Source organism: Chelon labrosus, assembly GCF_963514085.1.
Source record: "Chelon labrosus genome assembly, chromosome: 8".
In the NCBI taxonomy this organism is placed as follows: domain Eukaryota; kingdom Metazoa; phylum Chordata; class Actinopteri; order Mugiliformes; family Mugilidae; genus Chelon; species Chelon labrosus.
The window spans coordinates 21,327,280-21,345,909 of record NC_140358.1 but is presented as its reverse complement, the minus strand read 5'-3'; the positions used below and the strand labels follow the sequence as shown (position 1 = coordinate 21,345,909).

Below are 18,630 nucleotides of genomic sequence, written 5' to 3'. Positions count from 1 at the left end.
TTTTGGGATAAGGCTGCATCATAACAAAAAAAATTTAAAAAAATGTGGAAAAAGTGAAGCTCTGTGAATACTTTCTGCATGCACTGTATAAATTTATTCATTATCAAGCATAAAATGAGCTGAACCTTTTCCTGTCTAATGTTAGCTAGTCAGCTTATCTGCTCTTGTCACATGGTATGTTAACGGCTAACTTCAAAAAGCATGTTACCCAGAATGCTGATCTATTCATTTAAAGGCTCAGGCCTTTTGTAGATATTTGTGCTCCTTTAGTGAAGTATCTAACTATATTTGTCTCTCAAAGTAATGGTTTAAAGAACAACTGTGTGCATCAGTCCCCCCGCATAAAAACCTACAAATCTGGAGTTTTATTAAAAAAACTGACAAGTGCTTGACACATAAACCTTTTTGAAAGCAGTTGCGACATAGTCGGTCATTACTCTATTGAATTATTGAACACAACCTCAGTCATGTAACAAGTAATCTGAGCTGCTACTTTCTAAGAAACACAACCCACCCAGAGGAACCCAAACAAAGGGAGACGTCAGACTCGTGTCCACTCCAGTTTGTTCCACATCCCAGACGGGATCAAGAACACAAACCTTTTGGTTTATTCACAAGGTGTAACTTCAAACAGTACTTTTAAAAATGAATACATACTAAAGTTTTACTATATATAAAAAAGAAATAATAATAATAATAATAATAATAATAAGACATGAACAGAAAACATTAAAGAGATGTCAAGACACACACGTACATTCATCTTGTGCGAATTCTTCCTGGACACATTTAGAGGCCATGGAGTCGAGGGAGAGGTTAACAAAAAGTTTGACAGAAGCAGGCTATGTAGTAACAAATATCTGAAAACATCAGGAGCGCTTAGTGATTTGTTTTCAGACGTGAACATTTCTAGAAGTTAGAATCAAAATTATAAATAAAATTGTACTGTCATTGTCCCTGAACACAATAAATCACTTCAAAAGGTCACCGATGTTCCAAAGAAGCTGCTTAGTTTATGGGGTAAGTTTGATTAACTAGCTCCTTCAGATAATTCACATTGACAGAATCTCTTACAAGCATTTCATGTTCTGAAATGGTACATTTTGAAAATGGGCACAAATTGCAAAATGGAAAAAAAATACTGATGAGACTCTGACGATAAAACATAGTTTAGACTTTTAAATTACACTGTGCAGATATAAACAATGCAAGGTGAACAAAACAAGGAAGCTTAATATTTCTGGAAGTGCTTGAACAAGAAGCAACACTTCCTCTGGAGGTCAGCGATTGAATTCTTAAAGGTGAAGATGTCAGTGGTCAACGGACGCTTGTCCTGTCGTTATTGCATAGATGGATGACCTTCGCATCCAAAAGATCCCATTTCCTCTACATCTACATTGCTGTTTGTAGTAGTTGAGTAGTTTATAAGACTGGAGTGCTACAATATGTTAAATGATACCACTGGTCCTGACCTTTAAGGATTCAATATGTTGAAACAAATGCCACTGTATTCACATGGATCATAGCTTACAATCTGTGCCGTTTACCAAAACCAAACAGGATCAAGCTGGAACTTTACTTTAGATAGGACAAAAATAAAGTATTAGCTTGAGAAATATTATTGTTATTATTATTATTATTATTATGATTTCGGTGAGAAGCTTTTGTTTTTTTTGTGCTAAATATCAAGCTACATGCTGCAGCAGGTTAGCTGAGATTAGGCTAGCCTAATTTGCTTAACCTCACTTCTAAAGCTCATTTTAGTTCAAATTGTTTGTGTGTGTAACACAATGTGGGAAAATTACAAGTTGTTCTGGTTTGAAATCGGATTTATGTGCTGCTAGGCTAACCGTTAGCTTTGTAGTTAGCTTTAGCGCAAATAGATAGATTTCCCCAAAAGGCTATTTTTTGGGTATTTTGGAAGTTTTGTTGGATTATTGGAGAGAAACACTCAACACTTAAAGGTATTGGATGTTGAAAGCCAATAGTTTCACTGTTGACAGTGGAGGGAAAACTCAAATGTAGAACACAGCTGTTGTTGGGGGTGATACAGGTAGCTAATAGTTTGGTGGTTAGGGTGGAATCTATTTCATGCAATGTCATTTATAGAACATGTCGTTACCATAGTTGTAAATAAAGTGAAACTGGAAAAAGTCCAACTTAAGGCACTACAAATGAACCATAATTCACAGATATATGTTTTAAACCAGTGTCCATGTCAGAGTTTGAGGGGGTCTCTGTTAAAACACTGGCACTTTGTTACCATTTAGTTTGAAGCTTTTGCACATTGCAAAGAAAATTAATAAATAAATAGGAATACCATATGTTATTTCTTTTTAGGTCACCTTTTCCCTTTAGTTTAACTTCTTCACATAGATCAGGAAATAATTATACCTTTGAATCGTGATATGGATGTGCGATTACGTGACAAACGGCTATTCCCTTTCCTGGTCCAGCTTGAGCTACCCAGACATGACCTTTAAGCAGGTGCCATTTAGCAAACTGGGGTCAATATTTAATATGAAAGGACATTTGGGTTATTACACAGTAGATTATAATGCCGTATCTGAAGCACATGGTATTGCCGTTTGACTCTGCAGCGAGCAATGTGAATCAATCAACAAATTATCGTCAGTACCCAACTTTTCAGCATTACATCGCTTTTGGCCCTATACAAAACGTGTGCGGTCTGACGCGTGCTATCACACGTGAAACAGGGAGAGACAACTACACAAACAGGAAGTGATGAAAATCATAAAATATGAAAAACCTGATTCACACAGAAACATGTAAAATCAAACACGTGAATATAAAATAAAAGATTTTTTTTTTAAAGGCAAAGCTCAAAAATATCAGCTTCTGCCATGTAAAAACGGTCACCTCATCAGCAAGGCCTCGACATTATTTTTTTTTCTTTCCATCGTATTTTTCTTAAAAACGTCATCTGGTTTTGTTCGTGCTGTCGTGAAAAAAAAAAAAAAAGTGTTTTGAATGATTGATTTTCCATAAAAAGGGGATAAATGAAGCTTAAAGGTGTGTAAATACACCCACGACATGTTTGTGCGTGGATAGAAGGCACTGGCCTTTACTCATAGCGCAGATCTGTCTGAAACACTCTAACGAATGGAGAGGATTTAACTTCATTCTGTGGTGATCCAAGTACTTTATCATTCTGACAGCAGCATACTGAGGTCGTCTGCACTCTTTGTTTCCCTTAACGAAAGTAAAAATGCAAAATAAGTCAGAATAAATACTGAATAAATACACTTGGCAGCAGAAATCCAAATGTTGCTGGGAATGAGCCTGCTGCTGATAATCCGAGAGAGTCAGCATAGCTTTAATTATGACAGGCCGGTAGAAATAATATACAGATTTGGGTCGACGGTGATCTATAAATAGATGGTCAGGGGAGGAAAGTTTCTTAAGTGGAGATTTAAGTGTAGGCATTTTTAGCTTCATGTTGTTACCCCCTCTGACTGTGTGAAGGGAGAGACAGCAAGGTATTAATGAAAGTAATTGGGGGTCAGATGTAAAAGAGAAAATAAATAAATTAAAAAACAACAACAAACAAAAAAAAAGCCTTTGGACCGTGAGCAGCTCAGCATCTCTCTCTCTCTCTGTTAAATGTAAACAATGTCACTGCATGCATAAATAATGGCTAAATAAATAATTTGAACAAAAAAAAAATCCAGAACATAAAAAATGGATGAATAAAACACAAAACAAAAGCCTTAGAGCACGCCAATATAAAGGTTCAGTCCACTGTTGATTCAGTTGGAAGCAAGGAAGGAAGGAAAGAAGGAAGGAAGACAGGATGGATGTCCAAACTGATTATTGCAGGATACAATTAAGGTGGCAACTTTATCTATAAATGGGATTTCAATCAATGGATGGGTCCCAAATAAAAATATTCACATCTAATCTAATTATAATTATTATTATTATTATTATTATTATTACTATTCAATCAATGTTATTGAGTGCATTTACCCACAAAGGCAGATTTGGTCTCTTGAAGAATTTATATGCACATTTAAAGACACGCAGTATTAGTTCAATTAATGGCCGTTACCATGTTTGCTTCTGAACTTTTGCTTTTAAGCTATGTTCAGACAGGAAGCTCTTTTTTTAAAAATTTTTTTTAAGCTAATTGTTTTTAAAGATGTCTCACCACTCTGATGAAACTTTTGCAAGGAATCCAAGAGGAAGAGCAGAGCAAACACAGAGGACTGTCAGACAGATGAGGACATTTTAGACACGGCTCGCTGCTGCACACGCTCAGAGCTGCTAGACAAAAACATTTAAACCTAGCGTGTGCGTGTTAGCATTGTTACAGTGACACACAACGTTGTAACGAAACATAAGGGTTCGGCTTAAACCCACATCTAGACACACTTCTAAATTGTCATGACAGTTTATGGGATTCTTCTCCTATCAGAACGTTGCTTCAGTCGGCAATGTCTGCCGGGCCGCTTTGCCTGTCCGCCGCGACAACAACGTGATGAATGGAAGATATCTATTTATTCAGATCTAAGTTTGCCGTCAGCGTGCAGATGAAATCCACGCCGCAACAGCTGAGCTGCGGCAACATCTGTTCTTTGTGCATCAGAAGGGAGGAACAACAGGTCAACTGTTGCTCTGGAGGGGGGGGAGAGAGCAGGAAGGGTGGTTACCGTGACTTCTACATCACCGGTGCCTGCTCTGCGTCATGAAGAGCAGCACCTTGCGGATGCCGCTGAGACGATCCTTCAGAGAGGTGAGGGCCAGGAACGGCAGCTGGGCTCGGCCCTCTAAGGGAAGGACGGCTAGCAACCACCAACACCATGAGGGGCCGTTGGGACTGGCCTGCAAGGATGTAGAGAAGGAAGGACACGTGGTGAAACGGTTTTGAAAGAAAACAGCACAAGTCTCTTGAAGATTTCCAAATGAATATTATATGATTTTAAGCACTAGTGTCTGATTGAGCAGATAGCAAGCAAGTTACCCAAGAAACTAGCAATTAGCATCAATAGCTAATACAGGTGGCTAAGTTTCATTTCACCTGCGCACAGAGGACAGCGTTTGAAATAATTTGCATGAAGGACTATGCTGTTTGTTCTAAAGTCTGCTGGATTTCCATGTTTCCAGAGTATCTACCCCAGACACAGTGAGTGCACAGTTAGCATGATCCCCTATGAGAGCCTACACTAACAGTATACAGGTATCGGTATTGGAACCAATAACGCCATGATGGTTTTCTGAAAAACGTCCCACAGTCCCTTCAAATGAACACGTAAACATTAGAGTAGAAAGTGTGAGTGTTTACCTGGAGTTCAGAGTCTTTCTCAGGCATGGGTCCAAAGTGTCCTTCAATGCGTTCCTTCTGCTCAGTTTTCAGAGAGTTGACCCAAACCAGGGCTTGGTCGTACACCGTGTCATGCAGAGACTGCAGCTCCTGTTCTGCTACGCCCTCCACCTGCACACATACACACACCTTTGAGCTATAGCATCTTATTGTGACGGCTCCATCTTTCTATGACTATGATCTCCCCCTCTTCACCTCCCTATTCCAACAACTCCTACCTTAACATCTTCCAGGTACTCTATATCAGCTGTGTTGTACCCGTCCCTCTCGCTGTGCTGAATGACTTTAAACCTCCGTCTGCCGATTGTGTCCACCACCGAGCGGCCATCGGAGAAGAACTTGACGTCGCGGATCTCCAGCAGACAGCCGTAGTCAGCAAATCTGGACGCAGGATCAGGCAGAGGGTTACTTTTCCTGGATTCATACTCCCGACGCGCAAACTTAAAACGTGTTTATCAGAATCGGCAGCGCTTCTCTCACCCTTTGAGGTCGTCTCCGAGACACATGCCAAAGCAGTTGGTTCCCGTCTCCATGCATCGGCGTATCATCAGTCTGTAGCAGGGCTCGAAGATATGGAGGGGGCACGGCACAGTGGGGAAGGCCATGGTGCACACGAATATAGGCACATTCTTGTTGAGGCTAAAAAGAAGAAAAAAAAAAGACGAATGTGTTTGAGTCACGAGGAAAAATCTTCTGGAAAATGAAAAAGTGGAAATTTAACTGCTACAGATTTTTAGTCTAAATGTTTAAAAAAAGAAAACAAGGCAAGAATGGATCAGCTCCAGTTTAAGAGCTGTTATTTATTTAAGGCACAAGTTGGAGTCCTTCAAAGTGATACTCGATGCCTGAACTGACGCACGCTAAGAGGTCACTGTGTCAGACATCTGTCCTCTCCTCTACTGTAGGTCAGTGGGTCAAATAGCAGAGGGGAGGGGGGGGAGGAGCAATGATCTATGATGCTATCAGACAAAACAAAAATAGACCAGACAGTAAGACAGTGGGGAAGCCCAGAGGGTGGACTGGACACACACACTTACTTGGAAAACTCAGCCATTTCATCCTGGTGGATCTTCTGTCTTTCCAATAGCTCAGAGGGAAGATACTTCGATATCAGGTTCTCCATTAATACCGTCTTACAGTACTGCCTCTGGACCAGGTACTGGAAAGAGACACAGACGCAAAATAAATACACAAGCAGAAGCGTGTGGGGACAGACATGACTATTAAAGGCTGTTCTGCTAAGTAAACCAAAGCAAGACTAGAGAAATAGAAGTGACAAAGGCATGAGGGCAAACAGAAGACTCGTTCATCGATCATCTGGAATGAATAAACAGACGACTATTGCTATGTTCACATCACTTGGAGCAAAAATGGCCAGGGACATTGTGTCAGCTTCCACTGATCAGCATGATTCAGTAAGCTGAAACTCAGTTTTCTCTGTTTGAAATGTCAGTTTGGTGCATTTTTTTAATGAGGATGTTAAATCCTGACAAATATGTGAACTCTAAAACATTATATTATAACATTTTTGTCTGTCTGCATTCTAGTGATGCACCAAACAAATACTCTAAAGGTTCAGGGTCCGAATCCAGGCCGACTGGGGCTTTTCTGTGTGGAGTTTGCATGTTCTCCATGTGTCTGAATGGGTTTTCTCCGGATACTCTGGCTCCCTCCCACTGTCCAAAGACATGCTCGTTAGGCCAAATGGATGTCTGTCTCTCTGTGTTAGCCCTGCGATAGACTGCCAACCTGTCCAGGGTGTACCCCGCCTCTCGCATCCTCACTAGATTCAGTTTTGATGAGACTGTCCGACGCCTTGCCGGCCGTCGGTTCAAACAATCGAGAGAAGTATTTGCAGCGACGTACCTCTGACAGCTCTTCTTTACAGAGTGGACACTTGGGGTTGTGGTCCAGACATCTCTCCAGACACTGAAGACAGAAAGTGTGGCCGCATGGCGTCGTCACCGGCTCGTAGAAGAGTCTGGATGGGGAATTACACACAAAACACTAATGAAAAACCACAAACACACAAAGTGCAAGCTCTCCCCCAACCCCTCCATCATTACAGGCTGTGTAACGGTCAACCGATGTTTATGACGCATTACACAACTGTCAGCTGATTTAGTGCGTGATGCGTTGCTGTGAAAATTCCATCTAGACTTTAGTCAGGCTCACGCAGAGAAAACGTGGTTCTTTCTTTGAGTCTTTTGAGATCAAGACATGTTGTAGAGAGGGGTTATGTTGGGTTGTCAGCTGAGTAAACCAAGCTGTAACTTGATTGAATCTTACCTCATACAAAGAGAGCACTCCAGATCTGCTGGGTCCAAGAGGTCACCAGCCGCTGAGCTCAAATCAGGCTCTAAAAGGAGAGGATATCAGACTATAAATACAACGCAAACGCTGCTGATAGGGAGCGTATGTTTGTGCGCAGCTGTGAGCTTACCAGACTTGGATCTCTTGTGATCGCCGCTCCCGTCCTCCGTCTCTTCTTTTGTGCCCCTTCGTTTCCGCTTGCGGGCTATGCAGTGGTCGAGCCTCTGGATTTTGCCCTGACTCCCTTCTGATCTCTCAGGTGAACGGAGTACGGAGGCGAGACTGCACTCTGAAGAAAACAAGCCAGGACGGAGGCTCTGACAGAGGCAGACAGAAAGGAAGAAGTTAAAAACACAAGTAAAAAGAGCAGAGACCTTAAGAGGTGAAGTCTCGGATATAGATTGTGCTGACTACCAGGGGTGGAGCATCTCTTACCTGGAAGGCAGCGCTGATGCTGTTTTTGATGTGTGCTCTGGAAGACAGTATACTGGAGTAGTCTGAGATGTGTTCAGGGACCTGATCTGTGACAGGACCCAGGAGATCACTGAGGAGCTGAGAGCAGACAACAAATTACGACGGTGCGATTAATCTCTCTGCTTTCGACTGTGCACGCATTTATTAACCCAATCTTCTTTAAAACAAGAGGAAACAAAACATTACAAGATGTTTACCTTGTGAGCCTCAGTCTGAGCCAGTCTGCAGTCCGGCTCGACGGACAGACAGACCAGGTATTCTCTCAGAGCCTCTTCCGTCCTGCCCAGCGACACCAGGGCCTGAGCCTTACGAACGTGGCCCTGTACAGGACAGGAGGAGATTTATTACTTTATAGCCCAGATGGAAGCTCTTCACACTTTCCCTGTAATAAAACCAATAAAATGTGCCTGCCAGCCGTCTGTTAACCCCGCTGTCATACCTTGGACCAGTGAGGCATCAGTCTGCAGGCCATCTCAGCGTCTCTCAGAGCCTTTTCATAGTGTTTCAGACTGGAGTGGATCTGGGAGCGGTTGCTGAACAGTATGTGGTCCATGGGAGCTGAGGAGGAGAGTTAATAAGATATTTAGTTTGTAATAAGAAAAGGATTGCAACTTCTCTCCCCTATTGTCAATCTTTTTTTGTATTGAATCAATTAGTTATTAGTTAAATTCAATTCATAATGCTTACAAGCATCATTTAAAAACACAATACCCAATAGACAATGACATATACCAGATATATGTTGCTGTATTGAATCCATGATCTCTACTTGTTATTCTTTTTCTCAAATGCCTTAGAGGCTGGATTTGCTTGGTGACATAAACTCTCGAGTTAAATCACAGAAGGAACGTTTCCTACAGACCACACATCACAAAGCATGTTACGAATAAAAAAATGGCTGCCTTACAAAACCATGCAGCACTATCAAGGTCACCCACATAACAGGTTTCATAACTATGCAAACATGCAAATGACGTGGTCAGAAAGGATCTATTTTCCCGGCGTCTGCACAGGTTCAGGGTAGTAAATCACACACACAGGAAGTGTAATAGTAGAAGCCCTGGGAGTAAAGGGATTCTTTTACAAAATGATTTTAGGTAAACTACAGGCAGTGGATGTAAATGCAATTACCAGATATAATGTTTGAGCATGTTATAGCAATCAGCTTTCTTACACACGAATGTGCAGAAACCCCTCCTGTGCTGATTATAACTTCAGGCTCTGATTGCCATGAATTCCTCAGAGACTTAGCGCAAGATTAAATATAACTACTACACACCTAAACACAAGCCGTGGCCTCCTTATAACCCGCATATGATTTTAAAATTAACTCTAAGACCGCGTCTTAACCTGGGAATAAGCGTTTGTCACCAGTTCGTTTCACATTCTCACATCCAATAAGAGGACAAACATTATGCAAGCCAGTGGACTTTTTAACAAACGCCTAAAATATCTTTAAATAAAATAGATTCAAAGATTATGTAAGTACAACAAGCCCAGTTTACTTTACTGAGACGCGGCTCACAAACGTTCACAAATTGTTTAGTTAAACCAGATTTTAGGCGTTTATTGTGGCGTGAGTCAGACCGATTCAGTTAATCATTATCAAAACACCTCTTTAGGCATTAAGAATCACTCTGAGTAACACTGTGGTGCAGGTCTGAAAACAGCCCGGGACAGTGTTCACTTCAACAAACACTGCCTTCTGATAAGCTCAGCAGCTGGGAGATAAGTGTCTGGACTGGTGGGGAGCCTGGATCCAAACCGGCGTCTGGTGTCAAGCGACAAACGATCCGCAAAAATTAACTATGATTCACCTCTCAAAGGAGTCAACTTTCAGCGAGGCCGTTAACCTAGCTTTCTGCTTACACAACCGGCCCATGGAGTGGGGCAGCTGCAGCAGCGGCAATGAGCTGTTGAGTCAAATGAGGTCAGGCCAACTATCCCAGACTTCCACCACAGGAGACGTATTCATTGCTTTTATAACCAGCTGTAAAACGAGTCAACATCAGCCACATAATACAGCAGATAAATCCAGATGATTCTATTATCTGATTCTGTTAAGTATTTACTTATCTAGTGGATAAATGCTTGAAATATGTAGCTTTTAGCGAGTTGGAGGTGACTTCACCCCTGATTATAGTTCACCTTGTAAAAAACATCCAGTATCGTGCTGCTGGCGTCACATTACCTAGTGGTGACCTGCAATAGTACCCTTGACCTACATTTGCTTGAGTCGTTGTTTGGCGTTACACAATGAGGGAGTTGAGGGGGGGAGGGGTTACGTGCTTACGCAATGTTTGGTCCACTAGCCCAGCCTACATAACCCTGTTATCCAACACATGGTTCTGCGTCCCTCAGATGCCAGCAGAGTGGCAGCCAGTCACAGACTATGTGGCACACTTATGAAACTATTACATACCCTGTGTTATAACAGCCCCTTGTTATTTTACTGTGGTTTCATAATAAAACACCTTCTATCATGGCACAACAAGTTAAAGAATATTGGTATTACACACATGAAATAAGTAAAAGTTTAAAAACATGAGGTGTCCTACCTATCAGTATGGCTTGGTTGTATTTCTCCAGCGCGGCTTCCATCTTCCTCTCTGCGTACAGCCCGTTGCCCTCCCGCCTCAGCCGGCCGGCCTGGTGCAAGCTGGGGAACCACTTGGCCAGCAGGTGACTGAGGACCACGTTCACCCTGTAGCTCTGGACGTCGGCCACCCTGGAGCTGTCCCCGCACTCCTTACACACCACCGTCCGCCCTTTCTCCTTCCTCTCCCTCTCCAGACACTTTTTGCAAAAGCAGTGCCCGCACGGCAGAGTCACGGGCTCGAACAGAAAGCTCAGACATATCCGGCATGAGAAGTCTTCGGACCCGGACCCAGTAGCACCCACATCGGGGCACAAAGCTGCTGTAGCTGCCGCTACTGCGGCTGCCGCCGCCCCGGCCCCTGTGTCCTCCCCTCTCCTCGGGCAGCTACTGAGCTGCCTCTCCCCCCCGTCTTGCCTCCCGATGCTACCCGACAGGTACTCTATGAGGTTGGCCAGGTGGACCGGTCTCAGTCTCTCTATCTCCGAGGCTTGCCGGTACACGTCGAAAGCTTCAGTAAATTTGCCCCCGAACGCGAGCGCGTCGGCCCGCTTCACCATCAGCTCTTGCCGGCTCCCTGGATCTCCAAGACACGCCAGCTGGCACTCGTAGATATCCGCAGCCAGGTCGAAGTTTTTCGACTGGAAAGCCTCTGCTGCTAGGTGCAGCATGCTGTCACTCTCCGTTTCCATACAGAGCCGAGGGATGAGAGTCAGAGGTCTCATCTGTGTGGAACATGTCTGGTCTGTGCCACGGATGCCATTCACGTCCTCAGCTGAGAAGCACACTGACTAATACCGCTGCATGTTCACAGACCAGTCCGGGAAGTAGCGATATTATTCTCAATGGGGCAAGGGGAGGGAAAAAAAAAAATCTGTTACGTAAAAGTTTTGTCACGTGACGCCGGCCAGCTGTTCTCATTGGACGAGTTTAGAAAAACTGTTACAAAACAATCTGCCATGTAACAGATTCGGTGACGGGCCAGGGGCCAGGAGGCTGTCTGACCTGCATGCGGGATTCCAGTGAACAGTGACGGGTCAGCGTGGGACCCCGGTGGGGTGGGGCACCAGAGGTACCCGCCGGTGGAGATGGAAGCTTCCATGGATTACATGTCTGAAAGTTATTCCAGGTATTTAATGTGTAAGCATGACTCAGGTCACCCTGGTTTTAGAGTGTTTACTCCTTGGACTGTGACCCATATAATGAAGTCAGTGTATATAGTCCACATACATGACATCATTTGGGTCAAATGTTAAAAAAAAAAGTAAAATACATTATTACAACACATAAACCAACACTAATAATAATAATAATAATAATAATAATAATAATAACTGTATATTTCAGTGTGTCTGAATAAAACACATAATAACAGATGAGCACTGGTTCAAACTGCCCCTGAAAGCTACTACCTACGCTGATCAGCCACAACATTAAAACCATCTTGTGACACTTCGATGATTTGGTGGGAAACTTTTGAACCTGGCATTCATTCATGTGGATGTTACTTAGACATGTACCACCCACCTAGACCAGACCAGGCACCCCCACCCCATAGCAATGACACTCCACGATTTTGACACACAAAAAAACAGTTTAGGAACAACTCAAAAAAACATGAAGAACAGCACAAGGTGTTGACCTGGCCTCCAAATTCACTAGATCCCAAACTGATCAAGTATCTGTGGGATGATCCACAACAACATCCTGTTGCCAGACACCACAGGACACCCTCAGAAGGCCCATGTCCATTCTCTGATGAGTCACAACTGATTTAGAGGCACAAGGGAGACCGACACAGTATTTCTTAATACGACTTATTGTTCTTTTATAATGAAGGATTGAAAACTTATTCATTCATTCATTCGTTCATTTTCTATACCCGGTTATTCCTGTTAAGGGTCGCGGGGGTCTGCTGGAGCCTATCCCAGCTGTCATCGGGCGAGAGGCGGGGGTACACCCTGGACAGGTCGCCAGTCCATCGCAGGGTTGAAAACTTATTGTAAACGGCAAATCAAACAACCCATCCCTGTTTTACATAATACCTGATATTTGTGATAAGATAATTCCTTATTTTATGGATGTGTTATCGCACTCAATTTGGCTAAACCCTCCACAGAGTTATGACAGCAGCCGTGTGAGCACAGACTTGGAGTGTCGCGGTGTATTTACCAGGATTAAACCCAGCTCCTGGAAGGTAAACCTGCTCTGCTCTCTCTCACAGATTTTACATCTGAAGACAAACAAATCAATATTTAATACTAACACAGAACGTCCCGTGTCATTTGCCTGCGTGACGCTGCCTGACAGCACAGTCGGTTTGATAACTGTGACAGCTCACCAGAACTCTGAGGTTTAGCCAGTCACTCATTGCCACATAAAAGGGTTTGCATAACGGCAAAATCACGCCTCACTTAACACACCAATAACGCCGTTATGGCGAGATCAAATTGTAGCGTGATATTTCACCTACTGTGACATAACAGACAATTCGACTTATAGAGGAAAATCACTGTGCTGATTCATCGCTAGTAAAACAGAAGTTATTGACTTCAAGAGCGTGACATGGTTGTAAAATTATTTAAGCTCAGGGAGGAACTGCACATTTTTCGTCTTGCAAATGAGTGAATAGTAAATACTCTGGGGTTTCCTGCTGCAGCTTCTCTTTGTGATTCAAATTTTTATTAGCTTTTCAATTTTAACAAACAGGGCGGCACAGTGCTGTGGTGTCACAGCAAGAAGGTTCTGGGTTTGAATCCATGGGGCCTTTCTGCGTGGAGTTTGCATGTTCTCCCTGTGTCTGCATGGGTTCTCTCTGGGTACTCTGGCTTCCTCCCACCGTCCAAAGACATGCTCATTAGGGTGAATGGTTGTCTGTCTCTCTGTGTTAGCCCTGCGATAGACTGTAGACCTGTCCAGGGTGTAACCCACCTCTCGCATGATGACACCTGGGATAGGTTCCAGTCCCCACGCCACCCTTCACAGGACAAGCGGTTACAGAAGATGAATGAATGAATGAATTTTAACAAACAAGACTGAATCACAACTGGAATCACAATGTGTCTCATTTATACAGGAAACCCATGCGCTGTCGGAGCTAACCCCACCTTACATGTTCCCTTTTAATCTATGCAGCACAGACTCAAAAGATGCATCAAGCCAATCTTTCAGACTCAGGCTTTTGTCAGTTTTCCAATGTCTCAAAGATAATCCTGGATGCAGAGATTAGTTCAACCGTAATAACAGAAAATGCACTTTTTGAAATGTGTGATATTTGAGTTTGATGTTTCTGTCTGTCCGGGTACAGTTTAGCCTTTGGCCTTATCGTGTAACACAGTCAATGGCACTCAGAGTTAACTAAGACTAGAATTAGAAGCAGGCTGTGGCTAAGGTTAGAGATAATGACCATGTTTAAGGGATCGTCCTCCTGACGTTTCTGATACTAGCCTATATGTGGTATTATTAGCATCACCGGAAACCTATCCCTAGTTTACTAGAGCTCCCAAACAAAACCTATTTGCCGAAGGGAGTTTGGAGCGTGTGTGAGAAGGGATTATAGGCTAGTCCGTCATTCTGTGTCCGTCGCAGTAGTAGCCGCCGCTGCCGCCGATAATATAGGTCGGCCGGTCTGGCCCGTGAACTCAATCCCATACACAGACACAAGTCCTGACTGCCATGTACACCTCTGAAGACAGGGGCCGAGTGCCACACATGTATTAACAGACAGACTGGCATATATGGAAATGAGGACACTTGTAGAGTATTATGCAAGCACACACACACACACAACACAGTCAGAGATCCTCTTATTCCTTCACACCTTGACATTTTGTTGTGCGTGACACTAAATAGGCCAGCAATGCAGTCTGGGAAGGTCTTCCAGTACAGACTGTCTGGACACTGTATACTGGGCCGGGACAATCAGTTATCCTGAAAGTCACCCCACCACACTGTTATACAAGGTCTTACTTGGCTGCAGAGACAGAGCAATATTTGTGTGGTGGATGTCAGTTTCTAAATCGCTCATGGTTAAGGAGCTTCACTTGTATGTAGGACCACAAACATTTTTTCTCATGTATTGTTTTTTTTCTGATTTGTTGCTTGAGACAGAATGAGATTTGTTAACTTATCAGAAGTAAATGACCGTGTCCTTTTATGAGCATGGAAACCTCATTCAAGGGGAGTTATAAACAGAGGGAGGCTGATAGTAACTCCCTTATTACAACTGTCTGTGATGTTTTCAACTTTCTTATCAGAATAATCTGCAAATAAACAATTCTTGTTTTAGCCAGCTATTTAATAAACATGTAAAATACTAATTAAATGGTTAGTATTGGTTACTGATTACATTTTCTTGTCGTGTAGAGATTGATTTTATCCTTTTGAAGCTCTTTACATCCTTGCAGATGATTTTTCTAGGTATTAAATAATGCAGTCAGTTTTAACACTGTAAAAAATAAGATAAGTCTGTTGTTTTAACAGAAAACAATGGTCGTCAGAATAATTCTGTCAAAATACAGTAAAAATGTAGCACGACTTTACACGATTAAATATTAGGTTTACTAATAATTTTAATGATAATTTCTAATAATGTATAATAAATTCTACACAATGTTTGAGTAAAATTCTTAAAATTACGCCTTTATGGTTATAAGTGTTGTTAGTTTGGTATTTTTCAATGAAACTGATTGAGAGTCAATGTAAAACATTCAGAAAATTGTTATTTTTGTTAAATTGTCACTATTTTCTGTAAATTTTTTTACTTTTCTAGCAACTAATGCTGCCGGTTTTCCTCCATGAAAATACATATTGTTAGATCTTTAAAGACATCTACTTGTGGACTTTCATTTCTCAACAAAATTTCATTTATTTAAACCTGCTAACACTATCAGCCACCTTTGTCTGGATTCCTGATGTCAAATATATGAACACATGTTACAGTAACAACATAACTAGACTGTTTATAATCAGTCTATCTGCTCTATGAGGTTGTCCTCACAATGTATTTTAGCATCTTAGCATGCCAACACTTAATCCTTTTAGTATATCTAGTGAGAATCTCAGTTAAGTGATTGACAAACTGATATTTGAATGCCTGATGATGGAGCTTTTGGAAAAGTTAAATGCTCACTGGAAATAATAAGTGTGTGCTATTGGGAACATCAGCATATGTGCCAACTTTCATTTCAATTTAAATCAAAAATGTCAACCTGCTGGCGATGCTAGAGGAAATAAAGAATGTAAGGCAATCCCTCCAACAGTTACTGAGATACTTCAGTCTTAATAACTTCAGTGACGTTTACAAAGAAATGATTACAGAGCAATTAATAATTTTGATAAGTCTTCTGTGAATGTCCTCCCACCGTCCAATGACATGCTCGTTAGGTTAACTGATGATTCTAAGTTGGTTTGAGTATGAATGGTTGTCTGTCTTTCTGTGTTAGTCCTGTGATAGACTGGAGACCTGTGACTTGTCCAGGGTGTAGCCCGCCTCTCACCCAATGACAGCTGAGATAGGTTCCAGCCCACCACAACCCTCCAGAGGACAAGCAGCTACAGAAGATGAATGAATGTTCTGTCTAGGTCAGTTGCAGAAAAACATCCTATTTATCATATTTGCTCTTTCTGTCGTATGTTTGTGATGTTGCTGTTGTAACTACTGGTATTGAGAACCATGTGAATAGTGATTTCTCTGACGCTGTAAACATGTGAACAAATCATCTGTCATCGGCAAATATAGTGATAGGCAGATTTTATTGCAGAAACGTGTTCAAAAAGAATCTTGATATTACCATGGAAAACACATACAAAATAACGTAAGCAAAATTATCTTTTCACCTTTTAAATCGTTCAGTTTGATTTATATAAACACGAGTTCCTAACTTGTTCGTCATCATGTTTCAGAGGCAGGGAGGCAGGTGAACAAAATGTTCAGTCTCAAAGTCTCTAGAGTGCTTATCACACGATACCAGTTAAAATGGCCACTTAGAGAGAAGGAGAGTGTCTGAATGCTGAGTTTATATTTTGGCACGACGGAGGCTCTGCAGGTGTCTCAAACGTCCTTACAAACTCTCGACTGTATAACGCTAATATGTGCAGGTGGATGCGAGACAACAAGGCACGTGGGATCCATTACAAGTGCCTGATAAATAAAAATACAGAGACAATGTCAGTGCTGGGGAGAAGAAGCAGATGCAAAGACAAAACAGCAACTGCAGCAAAGCAATGAGCTGGTCAGCTGAGGTAAAAAGGAGAGTAAGAAAAAAAGTAAATGATTTTAAATACAAGGAATTACATCTTATCTGTCTGCACTCTGTCAACAGTCAAGCATGTTGGATGCCAACACCATCAGAGCATAAGATCATCACAGGCAGATTATTATTACTATCTTTCAAGATAATACTGTGTTAGAAATGACTAATAATGTACAAAACTCCACTGGCTGAGGTGTTAACAGGTCGTCAGTCTTGGATCTTGAGAATGCTCCTCTTCTCCAGATCGTTCATCTCTTTGAGGATCAAAGCCACGTTGTAACGGAGCTCGTGGAATTTAGACACAGGCACCTGGAAAAGGAAGGGATGACAACAATTCATGTCACACAAAGTGTCACTGCGGGACTGATAGAAAAACTACTGTATCCTAACTAATAGTCAAACTGTTTTTTTTTATTTACAGCCCCTTTCATTTCTATCCCTCTCAACTCTGTGTGGTTTAAGTCATCCTGTGTTTGCATCTGAACTGGGAAAGACACATCAGCTAACGAAAGGACAGAGAAGGTGAAGCCCCCTCTCTGCCCTGTGTCTTTCGTCATCTCTTCAGTTCTACTCTGAGATTGTTCCTGAAAAGCCAATATCCGCTAGAGATAAGATACGCCCATCAATGGAAGCTGCCCATTGGATGATGTTGCTTCTAATCTACTAATTCCACTTTAATCTGATTACGTAACCGCCGCACTAGTTAAGAGTGTCATCTATAGTAGGAGTCCACCCTCCGGCTTCTGTCCACGTTAGTTAACAGAAGTCTCTGTCAGGTGTGGAGTATGGCGCCCCCTGCTGAGCATGGCCTCTTACTAATTTGCTGCTGAGCCTCTCGATTCTCGCCTGCTCAGCCATTAGTCAGTCATAACTAATTGCTATTCTTGCTCCTATGACTACCACACGTGTGTTAAAATACAAGTATATAAATGTTTTGACAGTATTATAGTGGCACTGAGACCACTTGTAGTTGATGACCCACTGAAACTAAAAGACACAGACACCCTGAAGGACACAAAGACAGTTCAGCAGTATCTTATACAATATGTGGAACAAGTAGAATCAGATCAACAGAAAAACAACAGCGTCAACACTAATAAATGTTACATCAGTTTTCCACTGTGATCCCGTTAGGTAACAACTGAATCAGGCCTGAATTAGCTGAGTGACTAATGACCAACATCTCTAACACCCAGGCTGTAGATAAACTAGCGTGGGTCATGTGAACAAAATAATCTTCCCAAGGAAATCTATGCGTTCCTGAAAGCCAGCACATAGGCTGTGTTCACACTTGTGTGTTCAGTTCCCTCTGTATTTACACAAAATACAAATGGTTAAAGTCACAAATCGATTGTACCATTTTTTTTACTACGTTATTCTTGTGACAGAACTTCGAAAGCAACACTGTGTGCTTGGCTTAATGTGCTTGTTGGATTTGTGGTGGTATTCTAATACTAAACATGCTATTGTGTCTACTATTGTGAACTGTAATCATCATTACCGATTCTTTTTAGTAAAGAACTCAGTCGTGCTGACCACCAAAATGGCTGTGGTACAGAATATCATACAACTCAGTTGATAAGGTACCTCAAAGCGGAGAAACCTCCCATCCGATAGCTTCATCTGCATGAGAACAGAGGGCTGCAGGG

General features: G+C 42.1%; 2 protein-coding genes across 2 annotated transcripts in view; both read right to left on the bottom strand.

Moving 5' to 3' along the window:
- Positions 1-421: 421 nt before the first annotated feature.
- LOC311491806 (LON peptidase N-terminal domain and RING finger protein 3-like) lies at positions 422-11,452 on the bottom strand (the record flags this gene model as incomplete). The annotated part of the gene is made up of 12 exons (XM_084549843.1): positions 422-4,845; positions 5,306-5,455; positions 5,563-5,725; positions 5,825-5,983; positions 6,382-6,503; positions 7,211-7,325; positions 7,634-7,703; positions 7,788-7,974; positions 8,093-8,209; positions 8,329-8,451; positions 8,571-8,689; positions 10,690-11,452. The coding sequence occupies 12 exons, from the start codon at positions 11,450-11,452 to the stop codon at positions 4,687-4,689; spliced, it is 2,247 nt and encodes a 748-aa protein (XP_084405969.1). The 3' UTR covers positions 422-4,686.
- Positions 11,453-16,464: 5,012 nt separating this feature from the next.
- Positions 16,465-18,630, bottom strand: part of commd5 (COMM domain containing 5) — a 3,460-nt gene continuing 1,294 nt past the window's right edge. The window contains exons 5-6 of the mRNA XM_084549886.1: positions 18,569-18,622; positions 16,465-17,290 (exon numbers count right to left, since the gene is read on the bottom strand). Of these exons, the coding sequence (XP_084406012.1) occupies positions 17,189-17,290; positions 18,569-18,622 (156 nt within the window). The 3' untranslated portion in view covers positions 16,465-17,188. The remainder of the gene's footprint in view (positions 17,291-18,568; positions 18,623-18,630) is intronic.